This window comes from Branchiostoma belcheri, unplaced genomic scaffold, assembly GCF_001625305.1.
Source record: "Branchiostoma belcheri isolate BF01 breed outbred unplaced genomic scaffold, Haploidv18h27 scaffold21, whole genome shotgun sequence".
Classification (NCBI taxonomy): domain Eukaryota; kingdom Metazoa; phylum Chordata; class Leptocardii; order Amphioxiformes; family Branchiostomatidae; genus Branchiostoma; species Branchiostoma belcheri.
The window spans coordinates 801,697-822,906 of record NW_017803602.1 but is presented as its reverse complement, the minus strand read 5'-3'; the positions used below and the strand labels follow the sequence as shown (position 1 = coordinate 822,906).

Genomic DNA, 21,210 nt, shown 5'->3' with positions numbered 1-21,210 from the left:
AGATTTTGATCTTCTATAGCACTTGTGTGTTTAGTACTTTACATGGAAGGCATTATTTGTTCTGACGCAGGAGCTTCAGGTGGTGGTCATGGAGGAAGTGGAGGCCAAGGCGTACACAGTCATGACTACAGCATAGTTGGACCACCCTATGGCTCTCTGTACGAACCACAAGACTTCGGCAGCCCTGGAGGGGTCAGTGGACTTACCTCATCGTTACCAGGTCAAGGTGGAGGGGTCATCACCATGGTAGCAACAGGAGTAGTTGAGATTGATGGATCCCTTCATGCAGACGGAACTGAGCCATTGTACAACCTGAATGGTGGTGGAAGTGGTGGTAGTGTCTACATTAACACAACTACATTCAAAGGAACTGGTTTCGTAAGCACAAATGGTGGGTCCTCCCCATCTGGAGGTGGAGGCGGGGGTGGCAGAGTTGCCATCCATTCTGCTAACAACACCTTCAGTGGTGTGATACAAGCATTTGGAGGAAGGAGCAGCTATGAAGTTGGTGGTGCAGGGACTATTCTCCTGAGGGACACAGATGCTGGCCAGGACACCATCATTGTGGATAATGAAGACAGAGGACAGCCACGTCGGCCACAGATCGACTTCTCAGTCCTGGACGATCAGCAACACAAAGGTGAAGACAGTGCAAGGACTTGGCTTGTGCCCTATGAAGACCAAAGCTCCTTTACTTTCAAAGAAATGTCAATCAGAAGAGGAGCCCACCTTTCTCTCTTCAACCACACTGATGGAACTCAGTACAATGTAAGGGTAAATGAAACATCAGGAGACAAGACGGGCATGATGCATGTTGGACCGTCACAGGTACAATTTTTTCTTCTTTATGAGCAATATAAAAGTCTATTCAGTGTTGCTGTATGCAATCTATTGGTGAACTAAATGTTTATCAAAGTTAAAGTACTCAATGAAATACCTACCTAATTGTAACAACCACATTTCAGTACCATGGACATTGAACACTGTCCTTGGTACTGAAATCGGGTTATAACCATTTGCCCACAATTCGGTTCTTTGAAACTACTGTACATCCCTGGTGTTCTTATTTGGATGGAGGACTTGGGTAGGTGTTAAGAAATAAGAAAATAAGCCTTAGAAACAGCCAAACAAGCGAGTTGACCATGGTTACTAATGAATATGCAAAAATACCAGTTACATCATAGACTGTGTCAGAGCTGATTCTCCTTTACCAGTTGGCTGCTATGTTTACTTCAAATCATGCCCCCACCCTGTGATCATTGTGCATTCCTAAAATATCTGTTGCTTCATTTCCCTGTGAATTCACAGATTCTCCATGTGAGTCAGCCACCAGAGAGCCCAGACTTGATGTGGAATGTGCTGGTTTACCCCGGCGGACAGCTGGAGATGTCGGAACATCTAGAGGTCAGAGACATGACCTTGACCCTGGCAGGTGACCTCCTGGGAGCACAAGACATCACCATTGGGCATGGAGGGAAGCTCATTCTCAGGTAGGATTTCGTAACCTATAGGCTCATTCTGGTGGTCTATCCAACTTGTGGACACAAAGTTAAGGAAGGACACAGATATGCAAAGTTTTGTTATGTCATAACAATTAAACATAATATGTTTGAGCATAATATGATTATCTTTACACATTGTGTACAATATTTTGACCAGACCTCAGACTAATGCAACATGGGACAGCACACGCTACATCACGTTCCAAACAGTGACTATCGAGGGTGGTGGTGAGCTGTCCGTGGAGAGTGATGAGACTGGACTGTTCCTCAATGGCCAGCTGCTACATGTGCACAGTGGAGGTCGGCTGACAGCTGACAAACTGTCCATCACAGCTACAAACATCATTGTGGAACAGGCAGCTACAATAGATCTCAGTGGCAAGGTAATAAGAGATTTGTTCATGATTTTGTAATAATTAAGTCATCATCCAGAGAAGGACAGGAACTTGTATAATTTACATTTCTTTAACTGCTAATTTCAGAATTATACATTAAAGACATAAATGACCCGTCTGTCTGACACTGCCAATTTTTATTTCCTGATGGGCAACAGAAGAAAGAAACTATTTGTATTTATATAAATAATTGATAATTTAATTACACTGTGTAACTATGTAACAACATTGCACCAAGCAAGTTATTTATGATTAATGTACATTGTATTACTTAATGTAAAATTGGTAAAATGTGGTGGTCAACAAACTGATGTCGCAAACATACTTCGATCTTGTAAAGCAGATTTAACAGAAATCATCTCAAAGGAAAGCAGTTTGTTCTCCTTGATACAAAGTCAGCAGTCATATTTTTTTCAACAAGACCAGAAGTCAACAAGTTTCCTTTTACAGGCACCAGTTGCTGGTCATGTGGCGGGGAGGGGCACCAATGGAGCTGGAGCAGGGCATGGTGGGAACGGTGGGCGCAGCAGGTCCCGGCCAGGAGCAGGCCGATTTTATGGAGACCTCAGCGAGCCCAACACATTCGGCAGTTCCGCAACTCTGAATGGTGTCAGGCACGTCGCAGGTGGTGGATCTGTTACACTAACCGCATCTAATATGATTCGTTTGGATGGTAAGTATGGGCTTTGGGATCAGTTTATATATTGCTGATGATGTAAGGATAAATATTTAATCTGTCATAGTCAAATTGTATATTTGCTAGTTTTAAGCTTCCATGACATGGAATGACCATACATGTACGTCCTTTTAAAATATTGTGAGGTGAATGCAAACATTGTGCTTAAGTAACTATGTTTTATAGATGTTTCATTGTCTTGGGATATTTGATATTATAACTGAATCCTTATATTTTATGACTGAATCCTTATATTCCTATAATATCTTTAAATCATCAGGCACAATCCGAGGGAATGGTGCAGATGGGGCTGAAGGGAGTGGCGGTGCAAGTGGGGGAAGTATTCTCATCAGGACAGACACCTTTGAAGGAACAGGCAGCATAGAATGCTCAGGGGGACAAGGTAAACTTGGGAGTTTTCATTACAACCCACTGTTTTCATCTTTCCTGAATGTATGAGAAAAATCAGTGACTAAATAGGTGTGGCTTCAGTAAGTAACTGATGAAGAAGGGGTAATTTTGTTTGTGCAGGTGATGGCAGTGATGCTGGTGGTGGAAGCGGAGGTCGTGTGGCCGTGCACTACACAAGCAGCACCTTCCAGGGGAACATCCAGGCCTATGGTGGGCAGTCCAGCATTGAAGCTGGAGCAGCAGGGACTGTACTGTTGGAAAGTGGTGGGCTGTGGACACTAAAAGTGGACAACAATGGACAAACTGTATATCTGGTTAGTATGATGTTGGGAGTATTCCGTTTGATTTTGGGGACAGTATTTGAAACTTTGTTGACAATTATGGCACATTCTTAGCAGCTGTCTTGAGTTATTTTTGTTACATTTTGCCTTAATTGTCATGTGCAAGCTCAATGTCTTTTTGTCTGAACTGCTTGTTTCCAATTGTCATGACTGGTTTTCAGGAAAACATCGGGGACTTCTTTGACCTCAGTGAAGTGAGTGGTCGAACGTGGGTGAACGTTCCTCCATCTGGAAGCTACAACTTTGCCACCCTTGACCTTCGAGGCAATGCTCATCTTGCATTCGACGTAGATGCTGCTGCACCAAATCTTGTGAGATACTACACTGTTCAGAAACTGGTAGGAGATAGAACAGGTGATGTGAGCAGCCTACCCACCCTCAACGTGGGTCCAGGCCAGATGATTACCATCCAACGCACTGATTACTACCTGCCTATCAACTTCAAGGTCCACAAAAATGGTGAACTATCAATGCCCAGCAGTATCATGTTACACAAAGGCCTCAACATTGTGGAAGGTACACTGTCTGGTATCAGTGAGCTGACTGTTGCTGACAGTACTCTCACGTTTGGAGGAGAAGCTGAGACTGCTACCTCAGATCAGGACCACCCCATCCTGGACTTCACTACGAGCCTCACTGTTGGTGCAAATGCTGTTGTGCACATGACTGGGACTGAAAACCTTTATGAGTTAAAAGCACAGACTCTGACAGTACAGGCAAGAGGAAGGCTGGTGGCAAAAAGGTTACAGGTCAATGCAGAGCACGTCACTGTTGCAGAGGCAGGGCACCTGGACCTGGACTACACTGGACATGGGCCAGGATCTGGATCTGGTAGGAATAAAATACATAGTTTTGTGAAAAGTGATGAGAGCAAATTTTTGTTAATGATGAAAAGAATGAATGTGAATGAGTGAATGTCAATTAGTCTTTTTTAAATTGTCATCATGTAATGTACATAATGTACATTATGTCGTGTCAGAAAGTTCTTCTGTCGTGTCAATTAAGTTCTTCTGTCATGTTATTTTCCTTTTTTATAGGACATGGTACCACTTACAACAACATTGGTGGAGGTGCCAGCCATGCTGGACTGGGAGGGCAGGGATCACACTCCAGTGCACATGGTGGACAGCACTACGACTCTTACCTGTCTCCAGCTGAGATGGGGTCTGGGGGTGGTGGTCAGCAATCTGGTGGTGGCTCCGGAGGAGGGGCTTTGCACATCATTGCAAGTGCAAGGGTTGAGAACTATGGACTCATCAGTGCCAGGTATCACTCATGTTTTAATAGTTTTGACTGAAATGTTTATGGATGACATCATGAGTGTTCAATGTCAACTTTGCCATCAACATCATACTATCCTATAACTTGGAATCTATTAATCATAATAGGTTGTGTCACACCTCATTATCTAGAATAAAAAGAGGTCCTTCCTGTGTTGTCTTTCTCAGTAATAAAAATTTGGCAAAGGTAGGCTTACAAAAATGTATATAAAGAGTCTGAATTTTATGAAGCAATAAAACATGCATTTTGGAAATTGAATACAGCAGCTGCTAATGTCTGTTGAACTACCATTTTAAATGCTTATTTTCCCTCGCTCATTACAGAGGCAAGTCTGCACCCAGTTCCAACTGTGGTGGTGGATCAGGCGGCAGCATCTGGGTGGAGTCCCCTGTGTTAGTAGCCACGGGTAAGCCTTAATTACATTAATATCTAAGACTTGATTCTCTGTTGCATTATCTGAATACAATATACATGGTAAAGTCTCTCCAGACCAGACCAATTCAGAGTACACATCATTCCAAATATACTCGTCCATGTACATGCATTTAAATGAAAGTGATCTCACATACATGTACTTGAATTTCTTGGCCTCAGGATAATCTTTTACTTCATCTCTGGGCTACATTAACTCCATTCTACTCTTATTATCAACTGCTGCAGGAACGTTCAATGTCAGTGGTGGCCATGGCATCTCCAATGGAGGTGGTGGGGGAGGGGGATATATTTCCCTTCATGTGAACTATGGAGAGAGTACACTGGCAAGAGCCTCTCTGGTCAGCCGTGGAGGCCTTGGTCACAACAATGGAGGACCTGGGATTGTTTACATCAAAGACACCACAAGTGATAGCAACTATGACAAGGTGTGCAATTTAATGTCCTGTTTCTGCATACACTGCATGTTATCTATGTCTGCCTTTTTTCTATCTAAACTTACTAAAGATCAGTTTTTGAGAAGTGAATATGATGGTAGAGTTGAAAACATGACTGGAAGATTACATATATTATCTGAAAAAGCAGGCAAACTCAGCGTAACATTCTATACATTTTAGAGTATGTAGTATACAGGTATATTTCAATTTTGAGTTATCATTTACTGTGCTAAGCACTGGAACTGGATTTGAATCAAGCTGTTGAACTAATGTCTGCTGCTCAGGTCATTGTGAATGCAGAACACCTCACAAGCACGGCAGCCATCTTGGACCCAGGCAACAGGGCCAGGAGCCTGGCTATCCTACAGGAGCTGGAGTTACTCGGGGGTGCAGAGCTGACGTTCCCAGCTCAAACAGACTCTCCTGTTCCACTTACGGTCACCATAAACAACTTGCTGGGAGACCGGAGTTCCACACTGAGGGTAGGAGATAAACAGGAGGTACACATTATGGAGTCTAGTCACATTGATGAACTTGACCTGCCTGCAAGTATCGAGGTCAGCCAAGGTGGAGTGATTTACACACGTCCTAAAATCCTGCTACGGCAGGGTGTGACGCTTGACCTGTGTGGCAAAGTGAGTGACATAAGTGAGATAACAGTCAGGTCAGGGGGGAGTTTCCTTCTGTCATATCCTGGATACACAGGTGACACAAGTCCAGGCACCGTCAACATGGACACTTTGAAGGTATATGAAGGAGGACGTGTGACAAGGTCCATAAAGTGCCAGAATCCCACCAATGTACCAATGGAGCTGCAGGTTACCAGTTTGTATGAAATGTACGGCTCCCACTTCATCAGCGATTCATTCTCTCCACTAAATGTGGGAACACATCATAGAGATGAAGATGTAGGAGACCTTCCTGATGTCATGTGTCCACATGGCACCAACTTCAACTTAATGACAGGGCAGACATGTACCTTACCACAGGGGACAGTAACATACCAGTCTCTCACCATCAGTGGTGGAGCAGTCATGACTGTGACTGGTGATCCCACTGGGCATAGCACCTCCCACATCATAGTTAACGGAGATCTCATCATCAATGCAGGAGGCTCTATACATGCAGCAGCAGTCATAAATTCCACTGTAGGTTCAGCAGTGTACCCTGGTGGAACACATGGAGGTCAGGGTGGAGGCTCTGTTGACACCGTCCATGGCAGCATCACTTCTCCTGAGGACTACGGAACAGCTGGAAAAGGCACTGGTGGAGGCCAGGGTGGTGGTCAGATAAAAATCACTGTCCATGGGAACTTCATCAATGATGGGGTAGTTGAAGCTGGTGGAGGTGATCATACCACAAGTAGTGGAGCAGGAGGAGGCAGTGGAGGCAGCATCTTCATCACAGCAGCTCAGTTTAGTGGGTATGGCAGCATTTCAGCCAATGGTGGACAAGGATGGACATCACTAGGATCAGGAGGAGGAGGAGGAGGTCGTATAGCTCTGCACGTCAGTGGATCAACTTACAAGGGGGTGTTCAGTACTGCTGGAGGGGATGGAAATGTGCCTGGTGGACCAGGTAAGTCGACTTTGTAGCAGCTTGTAGTTCATTTTTGCTGTGAACTGTTTTAAGCTAAGCCAATCTACTTTTTGTCCTACTAATAGGCATTGTTCCCTTTCATATCTTATACAATCTACAATAGGTTATTGACATAACAATGTCTACATGTACATGTAATAAATACCTAGTGGTATATGTATATTAAGACTATTGAGTTACAATTGTCATGATCATACTAACATGAAAGTGAACTCTGTATCCATTTGCTTGAATATTTCAGGCACAATATTTGTAAGGGTCACAAGCAATGGAATAGCACACAACACTCTTATCATCGATGGCGGTACTGACACCAACACCAACAGTCTTCCAACCCCAACAACCTCTGAGTTTGCCACAGTTGATGAAGTGCAAGTGATAAGATATGGGACCTTAGGAGTCACAAGCAACCTTCACATTTCAAAGCTGACTGGAGATGGTACAGGGAAGATAGTGGTTTCCAGTGCATCAACAACCACCATTGCTGACTTTGCCAATGCAGAACTGGGAACTCAATGCGCTTTCAGAATTGAGGCTGGAGGAAATGTAGAGATAACCAAATCTGCTACATTCACAGGAGAGCAACAGCCACTGCTGGATATTGCAGGTGTGCTTACCATCAGTAGTACCATCATACATGCCAATGAGTTAATTCTTCACCCAAACAGCCATCTAATGACATCAGAGCTTCACCTGTTGCAGTCATCGTCTGCCATTTTTGACAACACAGCCAAGATCAGTCCTCAAGGCCAGGCTCCAGTGCCGGGTGTTCTTCATGTCGACAGGCTGTCTCTTGGTGTAGATACCACATTGGATTTACGTCACTATGAGTCCAATGTTACAGTGCAGTCAACACAGTTGCAGTTGCGTACAGGCAGCAGACTGAAGTCATCCGCCAATGAGACAGTGGTTCTTATTGAAGCTGGGAGTGTGGAGATGGAACGTGGATCTGCCATTGAGGTGGTGGGCACAGGATATGTGGTGGGCCCTGGTTATCCCTGCTTTGAAAATGCCAGCATCTGTCAATCAGGAGCAAACCATGGAGGCACAGGAGGGAATGCTGTAGTCAACAGTCAGATATACGGGTCTGTCTCTTCTCCATCAAGCTTTGGCAGTGGAACTGGAACAAATGTTCGTGGTGGTGGTGCCTTACAACTGGTAGCAACTGAGTCTTTGAAGCTAGATGGTTTGATCAGTGCCAGTGGAATGGAGAAAACTTTTGAAGATGGCTACTACCTTGGTGGAGGAAGTGGAGGAAGCATATGGATCACTACAGCAATTTTCCAAGGACATGGACTTATAACTTCAGATGGTGGAGCAGGCAATGTGGGATACTCAAGTGGTGGTGGTGGCGGCAGAGTTGCTATCCACGCAGGAAATATTGACAAGTTCACTGGAAAAATATCAACCTTTGGTGGCGCTGGCAAGACCAACGGAGCTGCTGGAACCATCTTCTTCAGAAGTGTAAGCTTTGGACTACAGCATGATACAGTTGTAGTGGACAACAACAATCAACCCTCAGGGGAAAGCACCTTTATCACGTCACAGTCAGGTACAACACTTACCATCAACATCCTCCAGGTACAAAAAATGGGCAGAGTGGAATTTGTCACCTCTGTTGGAGACACAGATGTTACCATCCATAATCTCTTAGGTGACTTCTCTGGTACAGTCACTGTCCTAAACAACCAAACCCTTGCCATTGGACAAAACAGTGGAACCAATCAATTCATAACCACAACATCTCTTGTTGTCCAAGAAGGAGGAAAACTAATTCTTCCACAAAGAGTTTTATTCAGTAAGTCAACAACTGGTCAACAAGCTTTAACTCTCAGAGGAACTCTCCGGGGACTTCAGGAGGTGACTGTGGGAGAGGGGGCTTCAGTACTGTTTGAATCTACTGCAAGAACAGCTTTGGGAGAAAATGTGGAGGATGATAGAGGCTCATTCACCTTTGGCAATGTTGAAGTAATGCAAGGAGGAAGGTTTGATCTGACTACCTCTTACCAAGAGCCTACACAGCTCACCACTCTCACAGCATTGAATGTTCGTTATGGTGGTACTATCACTGGCTGTTGGCTCATTGTCAAGTCCCCTTCAGTCACAGTTGGCCTGAGTGGGAGTATAGCCAGCAATGGCCTCGGGTTTGGAGGAGGAGAGGGCCTTGGTGCTGGAGTATCAGGCTTGACATCTGGATCAGGTGGCAGCCATGGTGGATGGGGAGGCTCCACAGCAGACAATACAAACAACCCTGTCAGCTCGTATGGAACACTTTACCAGGGAACTGAGTTTGGAAGTGGTGGAGGTAACGGCCCAGCTGGGAGTGTGGGTGGTGCAGGAGGTGGCATCATCACCATTGAATCCAACTCCCTACAACTGGATGGTCAGATCAGTTCTGAAGGAGTGGCTGGATCTGGATCCGCTGGTGGGGGTAGTGGTGGTACTGTACACCTTGTTCTGGACTCACTGACTGGTTCAGGTGAAGTCAATGTGAAAGGTGGAAATGCAGGGGATCCAACCAGTGGAAGTGGTGGTGGAGGCAGAGTTTCAATCTTCCTCACCTCACAGTCACTGTTCACAGGTAGCTACAAAACCTGTGGAGGTTCTGCACAGAGGGGAAGCCAGGCAGGGTCCGCAGGCACAGTCTTCATCAAGGAAATGCAAGGCTCTGATGAATACACCACACTCATCCTGGACAACTCATGTATGACAGCAAACATGTCACGTGGAACTGTCCTAAATGAGACAGAAGTCCTAGACCACCACTTCAATGAGCTACATGTGTTGGACAATGTGATACTACATGTAGAGGGATTCAATGTTACTGTGACAGCTGACAGGCTATACAGTGATGTTACCAGTACCATCCACATCCATGACACAATGGTTCTCACGGTGGACACTAGTCTGTCAGAATCTTCACCTGAGTGTAGCTTTGCACTTAGTGAACAAGGAGAGTTGCGCCTTCCTCCAACTGTGACCTTCTTAGGACCAAGTAATTCATTTGCAGGTAAGAATGTTTTCAAATAAGCTAGCTTTAGTTCAACCTAATTCTATCACATACAGTGACAGTAATGACATTCAATCAATCTTTCATCCATACAAGTCTTGGGTAACAGTGTATGCATGACTGACTGTAATAGGGTTTAGAACCATGGCATTGAAGAAAATTGAGATACTTTGAAAACAAATTTTGACAAAAACATTCTCATTATGATATCACCTCCTTTTTTGTCTTAGGTATGCTGACCAACATCTTTGACATGGTAATAGCACCACACCAAGAGGTGATTTTGTCACCTGTGGTACGTACAGCTATGTACAGTGATGGCCGTTACACCTTCATCACTGAGCCTGGTGCATACAAGCTGGCCTCACTTCATGTAAAGGACCATGCAAAGCTCACATTTGAAAGTGATGCAGACAGTGAAGGCAAAATGATTGACATTGGTCTCCTAGAGGTGAACTACGGAGGTGTTGTTACGGCAACATCACTGCACATGCGTGGTAATGAGGTCAGGGTTCATGCAGGGGCCATGTTGGATCTATCAGGAGGTGGGAATGGTGCGGAGGAAGGGCCGGGTGCAGGAATGCAGGTTTGTTCCGTATCCTTACATGTATATTCATACAGTAGGATTTCCTGAGTAGTACTAGTGGCATCTGTATAAAATAGAAGAGAAAGATATTGCAAAATTATCTCTCTTTGCAGCATTGGTCATTCGATGAGCTCCTTGTTATGACAAGTGAGTTTTAATCATGAACTTGAGATCTTTGTTTAATGACAGGTTGATCAGGTAGGAGTTGGTGCTGGACATGGCGGGTTTGGAGGCTCACCTGGTGACTCTACCCCACAAGGAGGGTCCTGGTACGATTCTGTTCAGTCTCCTTCACTCAAGGGATCTGGGGGAGGCAACAGTGGCAGCGACACAGGTGGAGCTGGGGGTGGATATCTCTACATGCAGTTGAACAATGACTTAACTTTGGAAGGTGGGTTTGAAGATAGCATTATATAATACTACAAATGTTTGAGAGGATTTGCAGCATCCCTGATAGCCAACATTGAAATGGGTGGGAAAGCACAATAAGAAACAAAGGAGTGTGAATTTTAGGCTCCTTTGTTGTGGGAAATCAACTTTTTCCTAGTGCTTTCCCCATGCCTATATTCACCAGTCTGTAGACAACACATGTTTCAGCACCATGGACAGCATAGTGACAAAGTAGAAGTCTTAGTGTCAATATCCTGAGTTTTTTTCTCATCCAAACATGTAGAAAACATTTGTACAAAACTTACTTGTCAAGCAACTCCTAGCATGGCAAAGGCCTGTTTCTTCTTTGCTACCTAAGTAAAATAGACATATTACATACATTTCTACTAGAATTTTTCGAATGTATTTAGGAGACTACAAATCTATGATATTGCTGAAAGTAAAAGTTTGTTGTGAAAAGTAGCATTATGTCAAATTACAAAAAAGAAGGTTTTTCTTTTTCATTTATCTTCATTACTGTTGATTTAACATCAGGATCCATTGATGCAAGTGGAGAACATGGCCAGTCAAATGCTGGAGGTGGCAGTGGTGGTGGTGTCTACATAGCAGCTTATAACATGAAAGGACATGGCAGCCTGAAGGCAGATGGAGGCAGCAGCCAGCAAGGAGTGGGAGGTGGTGGCAGTGGAGGAAGAATAGCCATCTACACTCAACAACAGTAGGCCTAGTTTTCAGCTTTTAGGTTTTTCAAGATAATATGCTCCGAATCTTGGCATTACCTAGAGGCTATCTAGACTGTAGACAGCAATATCATTCATTATTGTGCTCATTACAGTGGCTACTAAATGCTTCTAATACAGAAATTGCATGCTGCATCACACATCCATTTGATACTCACACCAGCTTAACAGAGTCAGGATTATATTCCTGGCATCAGCAACTAATGCAGGAACAGCAGCAAATTTCACAGCAGATTTAGTCCTGTAATGAGTTTGTAGTTAGCTGCAGCAGACTTGCACTTAACACATTGCGAGCAACTTGGCAGTTTGATTGTCTAAGTATCTGAACTAAAATGGATCTTAACCCTTTATTCCCTTACTGTACACATGTAGGTATGGTTTTCCTGGAGAAGTGACAGCCTATGGGGGCAGCAGCAGGGATTATTCTGCAGGCGGTGCACCAGGGACAGTTTTCATTAAGGACAACTTGTCAGGATTTTCTTCCACACGGCTGATGGTTCAGAGTGACGTCAGTGAGAGTGGGAAGACCCAGGCTAACACTGTCATTGCTGAGGAGGGAGAGCATTACAGATATGACGAGTTCATCATCAAAGGTGGGAATGTACAAAATACTGTCTTGGGCTGAACCAAATTTCTAAATGTAAAATGGTGTCATTGCTCTGCTATCAAATCAAATACTGACTTAGAAGACATCTGGCATTTTATTCTTAAATGGGCAAGACAGAAGCTGTACTATGTATCTAAGAAGTTTCTTGATAATCTGAGAAAGAGGATGATGTCTAAATATAAGAACATGATTGAATTAGTGGAAACATTTCGTAAAATAGTATACAGCCTGCAAAGTCCAACTGTTTACACTGTAAAACACCAACACAGATGAAATTTACAATATTTTCTGTATTTTCTTTCTTGTTCCTTAATAGGAGATTGCAACATAGTCTTCAATGGCTCCACTTCTAAGGTTTACTTGAAGAAATTAACAGCAGACAAACTGGCAACAGTCAACATTGTTGGCCAGCAACTGTTTTATCCAAAGCTTGTAGAGGGTGAGACAAGCCATTGGACAAGCAATGTCAACCTAATGGTCAGCCCTCAAGCCACAGTTGTCTTCCCAACAACTATCTTTGTTGATACGTCTATCACAGTTCAAGGACGAATTGTAGTGCAGGAAGTTGTTATTGAACAGGGCGGACTACTGTCACTGTCAAATACCAGCTTTACCTCGCAGATATCTGAATCCAGATTTGTGGATGATTCCACAAGGGATTTACATTTTTACCACTGTGATAATAAAACCAGATGGAAACTTGATGACCGGCGATGATCTTCATCTTACAGTGGGGTTACTAGAGGTGAAACTTTGGTGTGCAACTTCAGTATGCTTCTGTCAACATAACAGCTGGCAAAATGGTGATGGCAAGAGGTAGTGTGATTTCAGTGGATGGAAGTTCAACTCGTGCTAATTCTGCAGCATCACTAAATGCTGGAGGGTCTCATGCTAGTGCAGGAGGTGTAGGCAATGGTGAAGACCTCTCTACAGCATCCCCGCCATATGGGACTATCTACTCACCTGCTTTATCTGGCACAAATGGTGGGGGAAGTGATGGTGGTAGAGGAGGTTCCTCCATCAGAATCTACTCCCTGGAGCTTGAGATGGATGGGCAGGTCAAGGCAAACGGACAATCAGTCAGCAGTGTGCATGGTGGTGGAGGCAGTGGAGGAAGCATATGGATCAATGCAGAAGATGTTTTTAAAGGTTTTGGCTCCCTACATGCAAACGGTGGAGATGGAGGATCATCAGCATCGTGGTGGTGGGAGTGGAGGGAGGATTGCTGTCCATACAGCTGGGGTGAACATCTACCATGGGAAGTACCATGCTAGTGGGAGGATCAGGCCCGTGGAGGGGCGAGGAGGAGCTGGCTCCATCTTCCTTCGGCACACTGATGGCAACAAAGTCATAGATACACTTATGGTTGACAATGACAACAGGCAAGAAGACATCTACTTCACACTTGATGAAGGTGATAACACCAAACTACAAGAACTCCATGTAAACAATGTGGTCAAGTTTGACATGCCAACTGACAGCCAATTACGCAGTCTTAATGTCCATCGGCTTGTTGGTGACGGAACAGCCCTCCTCCATGTTCATGCCCACCAGACCTACCTTGTTGACCAGGATGGTGACCAAAATGAAACCACTTCTAAAATCCCAGCAAACCTAAAGATTGACCATCATGCAGAGCTGATCACTTCATCTCGAACCCAAATCTCCGGCAAAGGCAATGTTGCACTGGAGTGGGCAGGTGCCCTACGGGCAGTGCGAGACTTTGTGATAGACCAAGATTGTGTTGCCTTTGTACATCCAACTGCAACAATCTACAATTCAATAGACCAAATAAATGCTACAGAGGGGCAACTTTCCTTTGCAAATGTAGAACTATATGCAGGTAGTACTGTCAGATATGTGGCCAACACAGGTGCCAAGATCGATGTAGGAACATAGATGTAAAGTTTGGAGCGCAGTTGGAAGCGGATTGGTTTGACATTGGAGCTACATCAATACATCTTGAAGTTGGCAGTACAATGACTTGTTCAGGAAGTGATCGCTCTTCATCAGAACAACTTGACATTGATATTGGATCTGGCAGTTACTATTCTTCTGGTGACTCTGGTGCAGGGCATGGCAGTTTTGGAGGAAGAGGTTATAGTGCCACAGTGAGTGGAGGACAACCGTACGGATCCCTTTACCATCCAAACATGCCAGGCAGCAGAGGGAGCTCACGTGGAGGGAAAGGTGGAGGAAGAATCTACATAGATGCAACAGACGTCATCAATGATGGACTGATAACTGCAAAGGGAGCTTCTCCTGACCAGAGCGATGGTGGAGCAGGAAGTGGAGGAAGCATTTGGATAGAGAGCAAGCTAATGGAAGGATTTGGTGATGTTAGTGCAAATGGAGGAGACTCCAGTGGAAATGGAGGAGGGGGAGCAGGAGGAAGGATTGCTGTGTACACAGCAGAGAGAAATGTCTATGAAGGGACATACCTGGCTCTTGGTGGTGATGGAATGGACAGTTCCACTCAACCTAGAGGAGGTGGACCTGGCACTGTTTTCCTTCAAGAGACTCGTAATGGCTACCCACACAGACAACTTCGCATCAACAACCAGGATAGACCTTTCACACAGTATGTGAGCTTGGCAGAAGGAAATGTTACTGACTATGTATTTGACCAGGTTCACTTGACCCACTATGCATCTCTTGACATCAGTGTAGCACAGGCAGCTGCTAGCTTGACAATTTATAAAGTGCAAGGAGATGGAACAGGCGTACTTCACTCCCATGCAGGTCACCAGTTTGTCAGTGAGTTTGTGGACTCGACCACGATAATCACCAAAGCAAGAGTCAACTACATCATCGATGAAGGATCTGAGGTCATTTTGCCAGCAACTGTCCATGTCAATGGCATGGGTATTCAGTATGGAGACAAAAAAGGTAGGCGATGGAACTGAATGGGCGGTTGACAAATGTTGCTCATCTTGTCATTAGCAAGGGATCCTCTGTTCACTTCTCAACTGAGGCTCATTCAGCACTTTTTGAGAATGGAACATACACCTTTGTTGGTCAACCTGGAGATTTTCTTTTCGCCACCCTTCAGCTCAAAACTGAGTCCGCTCTACACTTTGCTCCTAACATGAGCATGGTTGGACAGGTGGGGGAGATTGATGTGAAATATGGTGCCAAAATCTTAGCCGAAGGTTTCCAGTTCTTGGTCTCACGATTGAACATCGAAGCAGGTGGCACACTTAGCTGCTCTGCAGGCGACAGGCCACAGGACACACTGGACGCTCCTTTTGGTGCAGGTCTGCAATCCTCTCAAGGAGGGTCTGGTGGAGGACATGCAAGTATGGGTGGGACTGGTGGAAACAACAACCTTGGAGGTGGGTACTACGGCACAATCTACCAACCCAGTGAACGTGGAAGTGTAGGAGGAAGGGGGAGTGGAGATGGTGGGAAAGGAGGAGGAAGCCTACACCTGGAGGTAGCAGAAGTTCTCCATCTGGATGGTCTCATCAGTGCAAGTGGAGGGGAGGCAGAAACAAACACCAGAGGTGGAGGTGGAAGTGGTGGATCCATCTGGGTCACAGCGGGTGAAATTGAGGGTCACGGATCGTTCAGTTCACATGGGGGAGATGGAGATGCCAATGGAGGAGGTGGTTCTGGAGGGCGTATGGCCATCTATACAAACAGCAAGAATGAGTTCAAGGGCTCCTATGATGCTCTTGGGGGTGACGGTGGTCACCCAGGTGGTCCAGGGTCGGTGTACCTCCAAGATATCCGTGACCTCAGGCCTTACACCCAGCTGCGAATTGACAATGCTGAAAGAGACTGGGACATCTACTTCACTCTTGATGAACCCAACATCAACAACTACACCTTTGACGAAGTCCATATTGTCAGAAAAGCTTCCCTCCAGATGCCTGATGATGGTGAAATGCGGAGGTTTGTTATTCACCATGTCACAGGAGATCTATCTGGACGCATCCACATGCATGGAAACCAAACATATCGCCTTGAAGTAAAAGAATCATCCTTCACTTTGACAAAATCTTCAGTTAATGTTTGGATCGACAGAGGTGCAATAGCTGAACTAGCAACCACAGTATACATTGTTGGACGAGGGGACCTAGCACTCAAATGGTATGGGCAGCTGGTGGGTGTACGACATCTTCACATTGCCCACCAAAGACTAGTTGAAATTGGCCCACATGCTCATACTGCTTTACTGCAAGATGGCATCTGGTTTGTGGACGAGCCCGGAACATTCAAATTCGCAAGTTTGGAATTTGGGTCACAGTCACAGATTACCTTCCCTCCACCAATGGGCATCACCTTTACAGTTGGATTCCTGGTGAGAAATCAATCCTCTTTCATACATGTTTGTAAATGTAAATCACATGATGTAAAGTAACAGGTAGGACAAATCAACATATTGTGACAAACTAAAAAGAACAGAAATTGAATGAAGTCTGAAAACAAATTTGGGCTGATGATGGATATAATCAGTACTAGACAGTATGTTCTGGCAAGCATGGAATGATTATTAAAAGTGTGTCACATTGAAGTATCTACATTTAATGTCTTGTTTTTTCACAGGACATGAAGTGGGCCTGTCAGCTCCTTGCTGAATTCTTCAACATCTATGCAACAGACTTCTTTTTGGAGCCGAGTGCTACAGTGACATCTGCTGGGAGGGGATACGACACTGGTGGCCCGGGGCAGGGGACAGATGTGGGATCAGGAGCTGGACATGCAACCTATGGAGGAAATGGTGTGTATCCAGAGAGTGTGGATTTACAGGTCATATGTCACAGCAGAGATAGACGGTCGATGTGCAAACTTGTATATACGAAGGATTGAATCAGATGAATATCAGTGGAACAAAATACACTGTAATCCTTTATGTTTAAACCAAACATGCAAACATAATGTTATTCCTACATTTTATACATACATACAGTCATATACATGTATAACAGCCATACTTTTACAGTCATCAAAATACAATACATGTATCATGATTAATACATTTTCCTTTTTTCAGGAACAGGAAGCGGTACTGTAGGAGGAGGCACCTATGGTTCCCTGTACAGACCTGTAACGCTGGGGAGCCGTGGGGGGTCAGGCTCAAACAACCTGCCTGGTCCTAGAGGAGGAGGTCGAGTGAGGATCATCGTTGGTGCCATCTTTATTTTGGATGGAGAGGTAAATGTTGATGGAGACTCGGCAGGATCTGGTACGAGGGCTGGAGGAGGCAGTGGAGGAAGTGCTTGGATCACCTCTGGTCAGTGCATAGACCTAACATGCCCTTACTTTAAAACTATTTACACACAATTCTTTTTACCCTGTTTTCCAGGGTGCACTTTAGCATAATAAATGGGTCATTTCTGCAAAGGGTTTTGATGTGAAGGTTTGCTAATTGTTACATGTTATTCATGCACAGGTCACATTCGAGGGCATGGTTTAATAAGCTCACGTGGTGGCCAAGGAGATCACAATGCAGGCGGTGGGGCTGGGGGAAGAATAGCACTGCACTGCTCCAATGTCATTGAGTACCGAGGTGCCTTACAAGCCCTGGGAGAGAAGGGGACCACAAATGGTGACTTCGGAGGCTCTGGAACTGTTTACTTGGAGGATCTGAGAAATGGGACCTACTTCAGAAGACTGTACATCGACAACCAAGATGTTGTACCTCCTAAAGCCTTTGTACTGCAGGAGAGACACCCCATTGTGGAGGAGGTGGAGGGATACGAAGAACTTAATGAGGCAGATTTTGCCGTTGATCAAGTGATGCTGCAGCGTATGGTAAGGAATTTGAAGTTCATGTATGAAGCATAATGAAGTCTGTGGAGAATTTGTGGGCTTGCAAATGTTTATATAATAGGTGAACATGTTGGTGCACTTTAAGTTAACATTTGCCACATATCAGTGTTTGTATTGGTGGAACACGTTTCAAATCTATTTATGTCTAAAAATAGCAGGGAAAGTTTTCTTACTCTTGAGCAAACAAATGCATACTTCATGGGTCCAGGCAGAAATTTTTCTTAGATTCTTACATAATGACATTGTGTCATCCTGCAGGCAATATTCCAAATTGGGTACATAAACAAGACAACATCATCCGTCTCCATCTATGAAGTTCTTGGAGACCTAACCAGCATCTTACACATCCGTGGCAACCAAACGTTCTTCATAGAATATGAGGAGGCTGAAGTACACCGAGCGGAGCCACCAGTCAACTTCATCATTGACCAGCATGGCGAGCTGTATGCTCCAAACGACTTCCGGGTGATTGGTTCAAGGGTGCCAGCAGTTTACCTGGATGGGAGGCTGACAGGAGTGTACAATTTGAGTATTGCAGGAGGGAAGGTTATGACAGTGGGGCCACATGCCACAAATGCACTGGTCAAGAACAGGACGTATACAGAAACACCAGTCCCAGGTATGCCAATGCTTCTAATTCTGTGATGGCAACACAAATTCTTTAATTGTGCATACCATTCACTTGCTTAGATCCGCACTGAGACTCTCTTCACTATGTTTGTAAGTCTTGTAGGTTAGAAATAAGTGTTGCTATAATCATATTTAGGAAATATGTCTAGTACACAGACTATTCACTAATACTGTAGTAACTGTTGAAGATTGTGTAAATATGTGCATTAACAGCTTTTTTTCTTCATCAAAGATACATATTAAACAAATGTAGGGAGCCCCATGTACCTGTGTCAAGGAAGTGGATTAGTTCCTATGTACAAAAGTTTTATTAAGAAGATTCTGAAGAAATTTGAAGAAATTGTACATACACAAAATGTATTTTCCTTTTCATTCCAGGAAAGCTGCAACTTGGAGAGCTGAAGCTGGAAGCTGAAGCGAGGTTGACTTATCCCAGCAGAATGGAAATAGATGTTGATGACCTCATCATGCGCTATGCAGCCCGCATCGATGCTGAGTCTCTGCTCATACAGGCCTCCAACCTGAACATCGAGGGGGAAGCCAGCATGGTGGTGTCGGGGAGAGGCTACATGTCAGGACTGGGGGAGGCTCCTGGGATAGAAGACGAGGCTGGATATGGAACAGGAGGAGGACATGGGGGTTATGGTGGTGGAACAGACATTTCCAACAAAACTCATGGTAAATGTTGTCTTTATCTCAGATATGCTTTTTCCACGTTTGAAATCTTTCAGTTACCATATCTTGTGGTCACTTGGAAAATGTTTAGTAAAACAGAACAATAGCATCTTAGGTCTTCACTCACACACACTCACCTTAAGTATCACAATTTTGTTACATGTACAGTCTTAGGCACTCAGTTGAGAAATAAATATTTCCAAGGTTTTCAGTGCAGTACAGTGCTGCTGACTTTGTAAAATTGTGTGTGAAGATGAAAAATTTAGTAAACACAATATAATTTTGTTGGGTTAACTTTACAGACATTGCACTTTGAAAATCCAATACACATTTTATACCCCTCAGGTGGAGTGTATGGATCCTACAGTAAGCCAGTACACTGGGGAAGTGGTGGGGGAGGGACACACGGAGGAGCAGGGGGCTCTGCCATCGAGATCCATGCAGGCCATTCCATTCACTTGGATGGAACTCTGGAAACCATGGGGGAAAGTGCTACAGGTGTGTTAGCCCTGATTATTTGGAGGGAGAACAACTAAGTTAAACATGATTACTAATGAAACACAATCCTACTCATCTACTTTCTTCAGGGAAGGAGCACCTCTTCTGAAAAAATTGAACATACTGATTGAATGGATATTAAATGTTCCAATGCAATAGTCAAACACCTAGCCCCTCCCATTGACTTACACATGCACTACCTATGCCATCCACAACACAGGAAGCAATTCAGGTGGAGGCAGTGGTGGAAGTGTCTACCTCACTACAGTGATGTTCTCTGGCCATGGCAGTGTGAATGCTGATGGAGGCAATGGTGTTGGTTACGGCTATGGTGGAGCAGGTAAGACATTGACTTATTGATAGCATTAAGTTGAAAGATGGGAAACTATGAACAAATGCTGCTGAAGCATGTACAATGTTTTTGACAGCATATAATTATAATCTTCTGGTTCTAGATATGATGAGTTGAATAGTTTTGACCATATCATACATGTAATTCCAGGTGGGAGGATTGCAGTTCATGTAGCCTGGCTTCGAGAATACACGGGAACATACACTTCCTTTGGTGGACTTTCTGGTTCAAACCGCCCAGTAGAGGATGCAGGCAATGGTGCTGGTGGAACAGTTTTCTACACAGATACAAACCAGGGACTTCAGCACAGAAAGGCTTCTTATGATCCTAACCAAAACACGACTTTGTGGCAGGATGCCTTCTCTAAGCTACTCCTTGACAATGACAACAGGAATGACATTTTACCCACTGTTATAATGAATGAAAATGGAACATACTTTGAGTTTGATGAAATCGAGACAAAGAACCATGTGGTGCTGTGGCTCCATGGAGGCTCCGACACTCTTGTGGCACACAAGTTTGTAGGTGACAGAACTGGGCAGGTCCACCTGAGACCTGGCCAGAAGATGTACTGTGAAGTTGTTGAGTCACAGACTGGGTATACAGTCGCTCCTGTCAGCTACAAAATAGATGCAGGTGCAGAGATATTTTTCCCATCAAGCCTTACCTTACTTGGAACACGGACCACTATAGAAGGAGTTGTGACTGGGGTGTATGACATCTTTCTCGCCAAAGGAGCCAGGACCACCTTTGCCTCCACAACCCAAACAGGCATCATGATCAACCAAGTGTACGACTTCCTAACTTCACCTGGAAACATCACATTTGGAACAATGACAGTGCAGCGGGGGTCAGTGATTGAGTTGTCCA

The 21,210-nt window shown here is 44.5% G+C and overlaps 1 protein-coding gene across 1 annotated transcript in view; it reads left to right on the top strand.

The window, feature by feature from the left end:
- Positions 1-21,210, top strand: part of LOC109469615 — a gene marked incomplete at its 3' end in the record, with an annotated part of 53,803 nt that overhangs the window by 21,099 nt on the left and 11,494 nt on the right. The window contains 27 exon segments of the mRNA XM_019768153.1: positions 71-828; positions 1,309-1,490; positions 1,660-1,885; positions 2,348-2,570; positions 2,854-2,976; positions 3,105-3,298; positions 3,487-4,156; positions 4,363-4,591; positions 4,930-5,012; positions 5,267-5,466; positions 5,760-7,053; positions 7,316-10,084; positions 10,315-10,670; positions 10,860-11,061; positions 11,595-11,778; positions 12,173-12,393; positions 12,724-13,121; positions 14,255-15,308; positions 15,311-16,713; positions 16,959-17,133; positions 17,407-17,646; positions 17,806-18,167; positions 18,444-18,804; positions 19,194-19,493; positions 19,836-19,988; positions 20,209-20,328; positions 20,491-21,209. Of these exon segments, the coding sequence (XP_019623712.1) occupies positions 71-828; positions 1,309-1,490; positions 1,660-1,885; positions 2,348-2,570; positions 2,854-2,976; positions 3,105-3,298; positions 3,487-4,156; positions 4,363-4,591; positions 4,930-5,012; positions 5,267-5,466; positions 5,760-7,053; positions 7,316-10,084; positions 10,315-10,670; positions 10,860-11,061; positions 11,595-11,778; positions 12,173-12,393; positions 12,724-13,121; positions 14,255-15,308; positions 15,311-16,713; positions 16,959-17,133; positions 17,407-17,646; positions 17,806-18,167; positions 18,444-18,804; positions 19,194-19,493; positions 19,836-19,988; positions 20,209-20,328; positions 20,491-21,209 (13,199 nt within the window).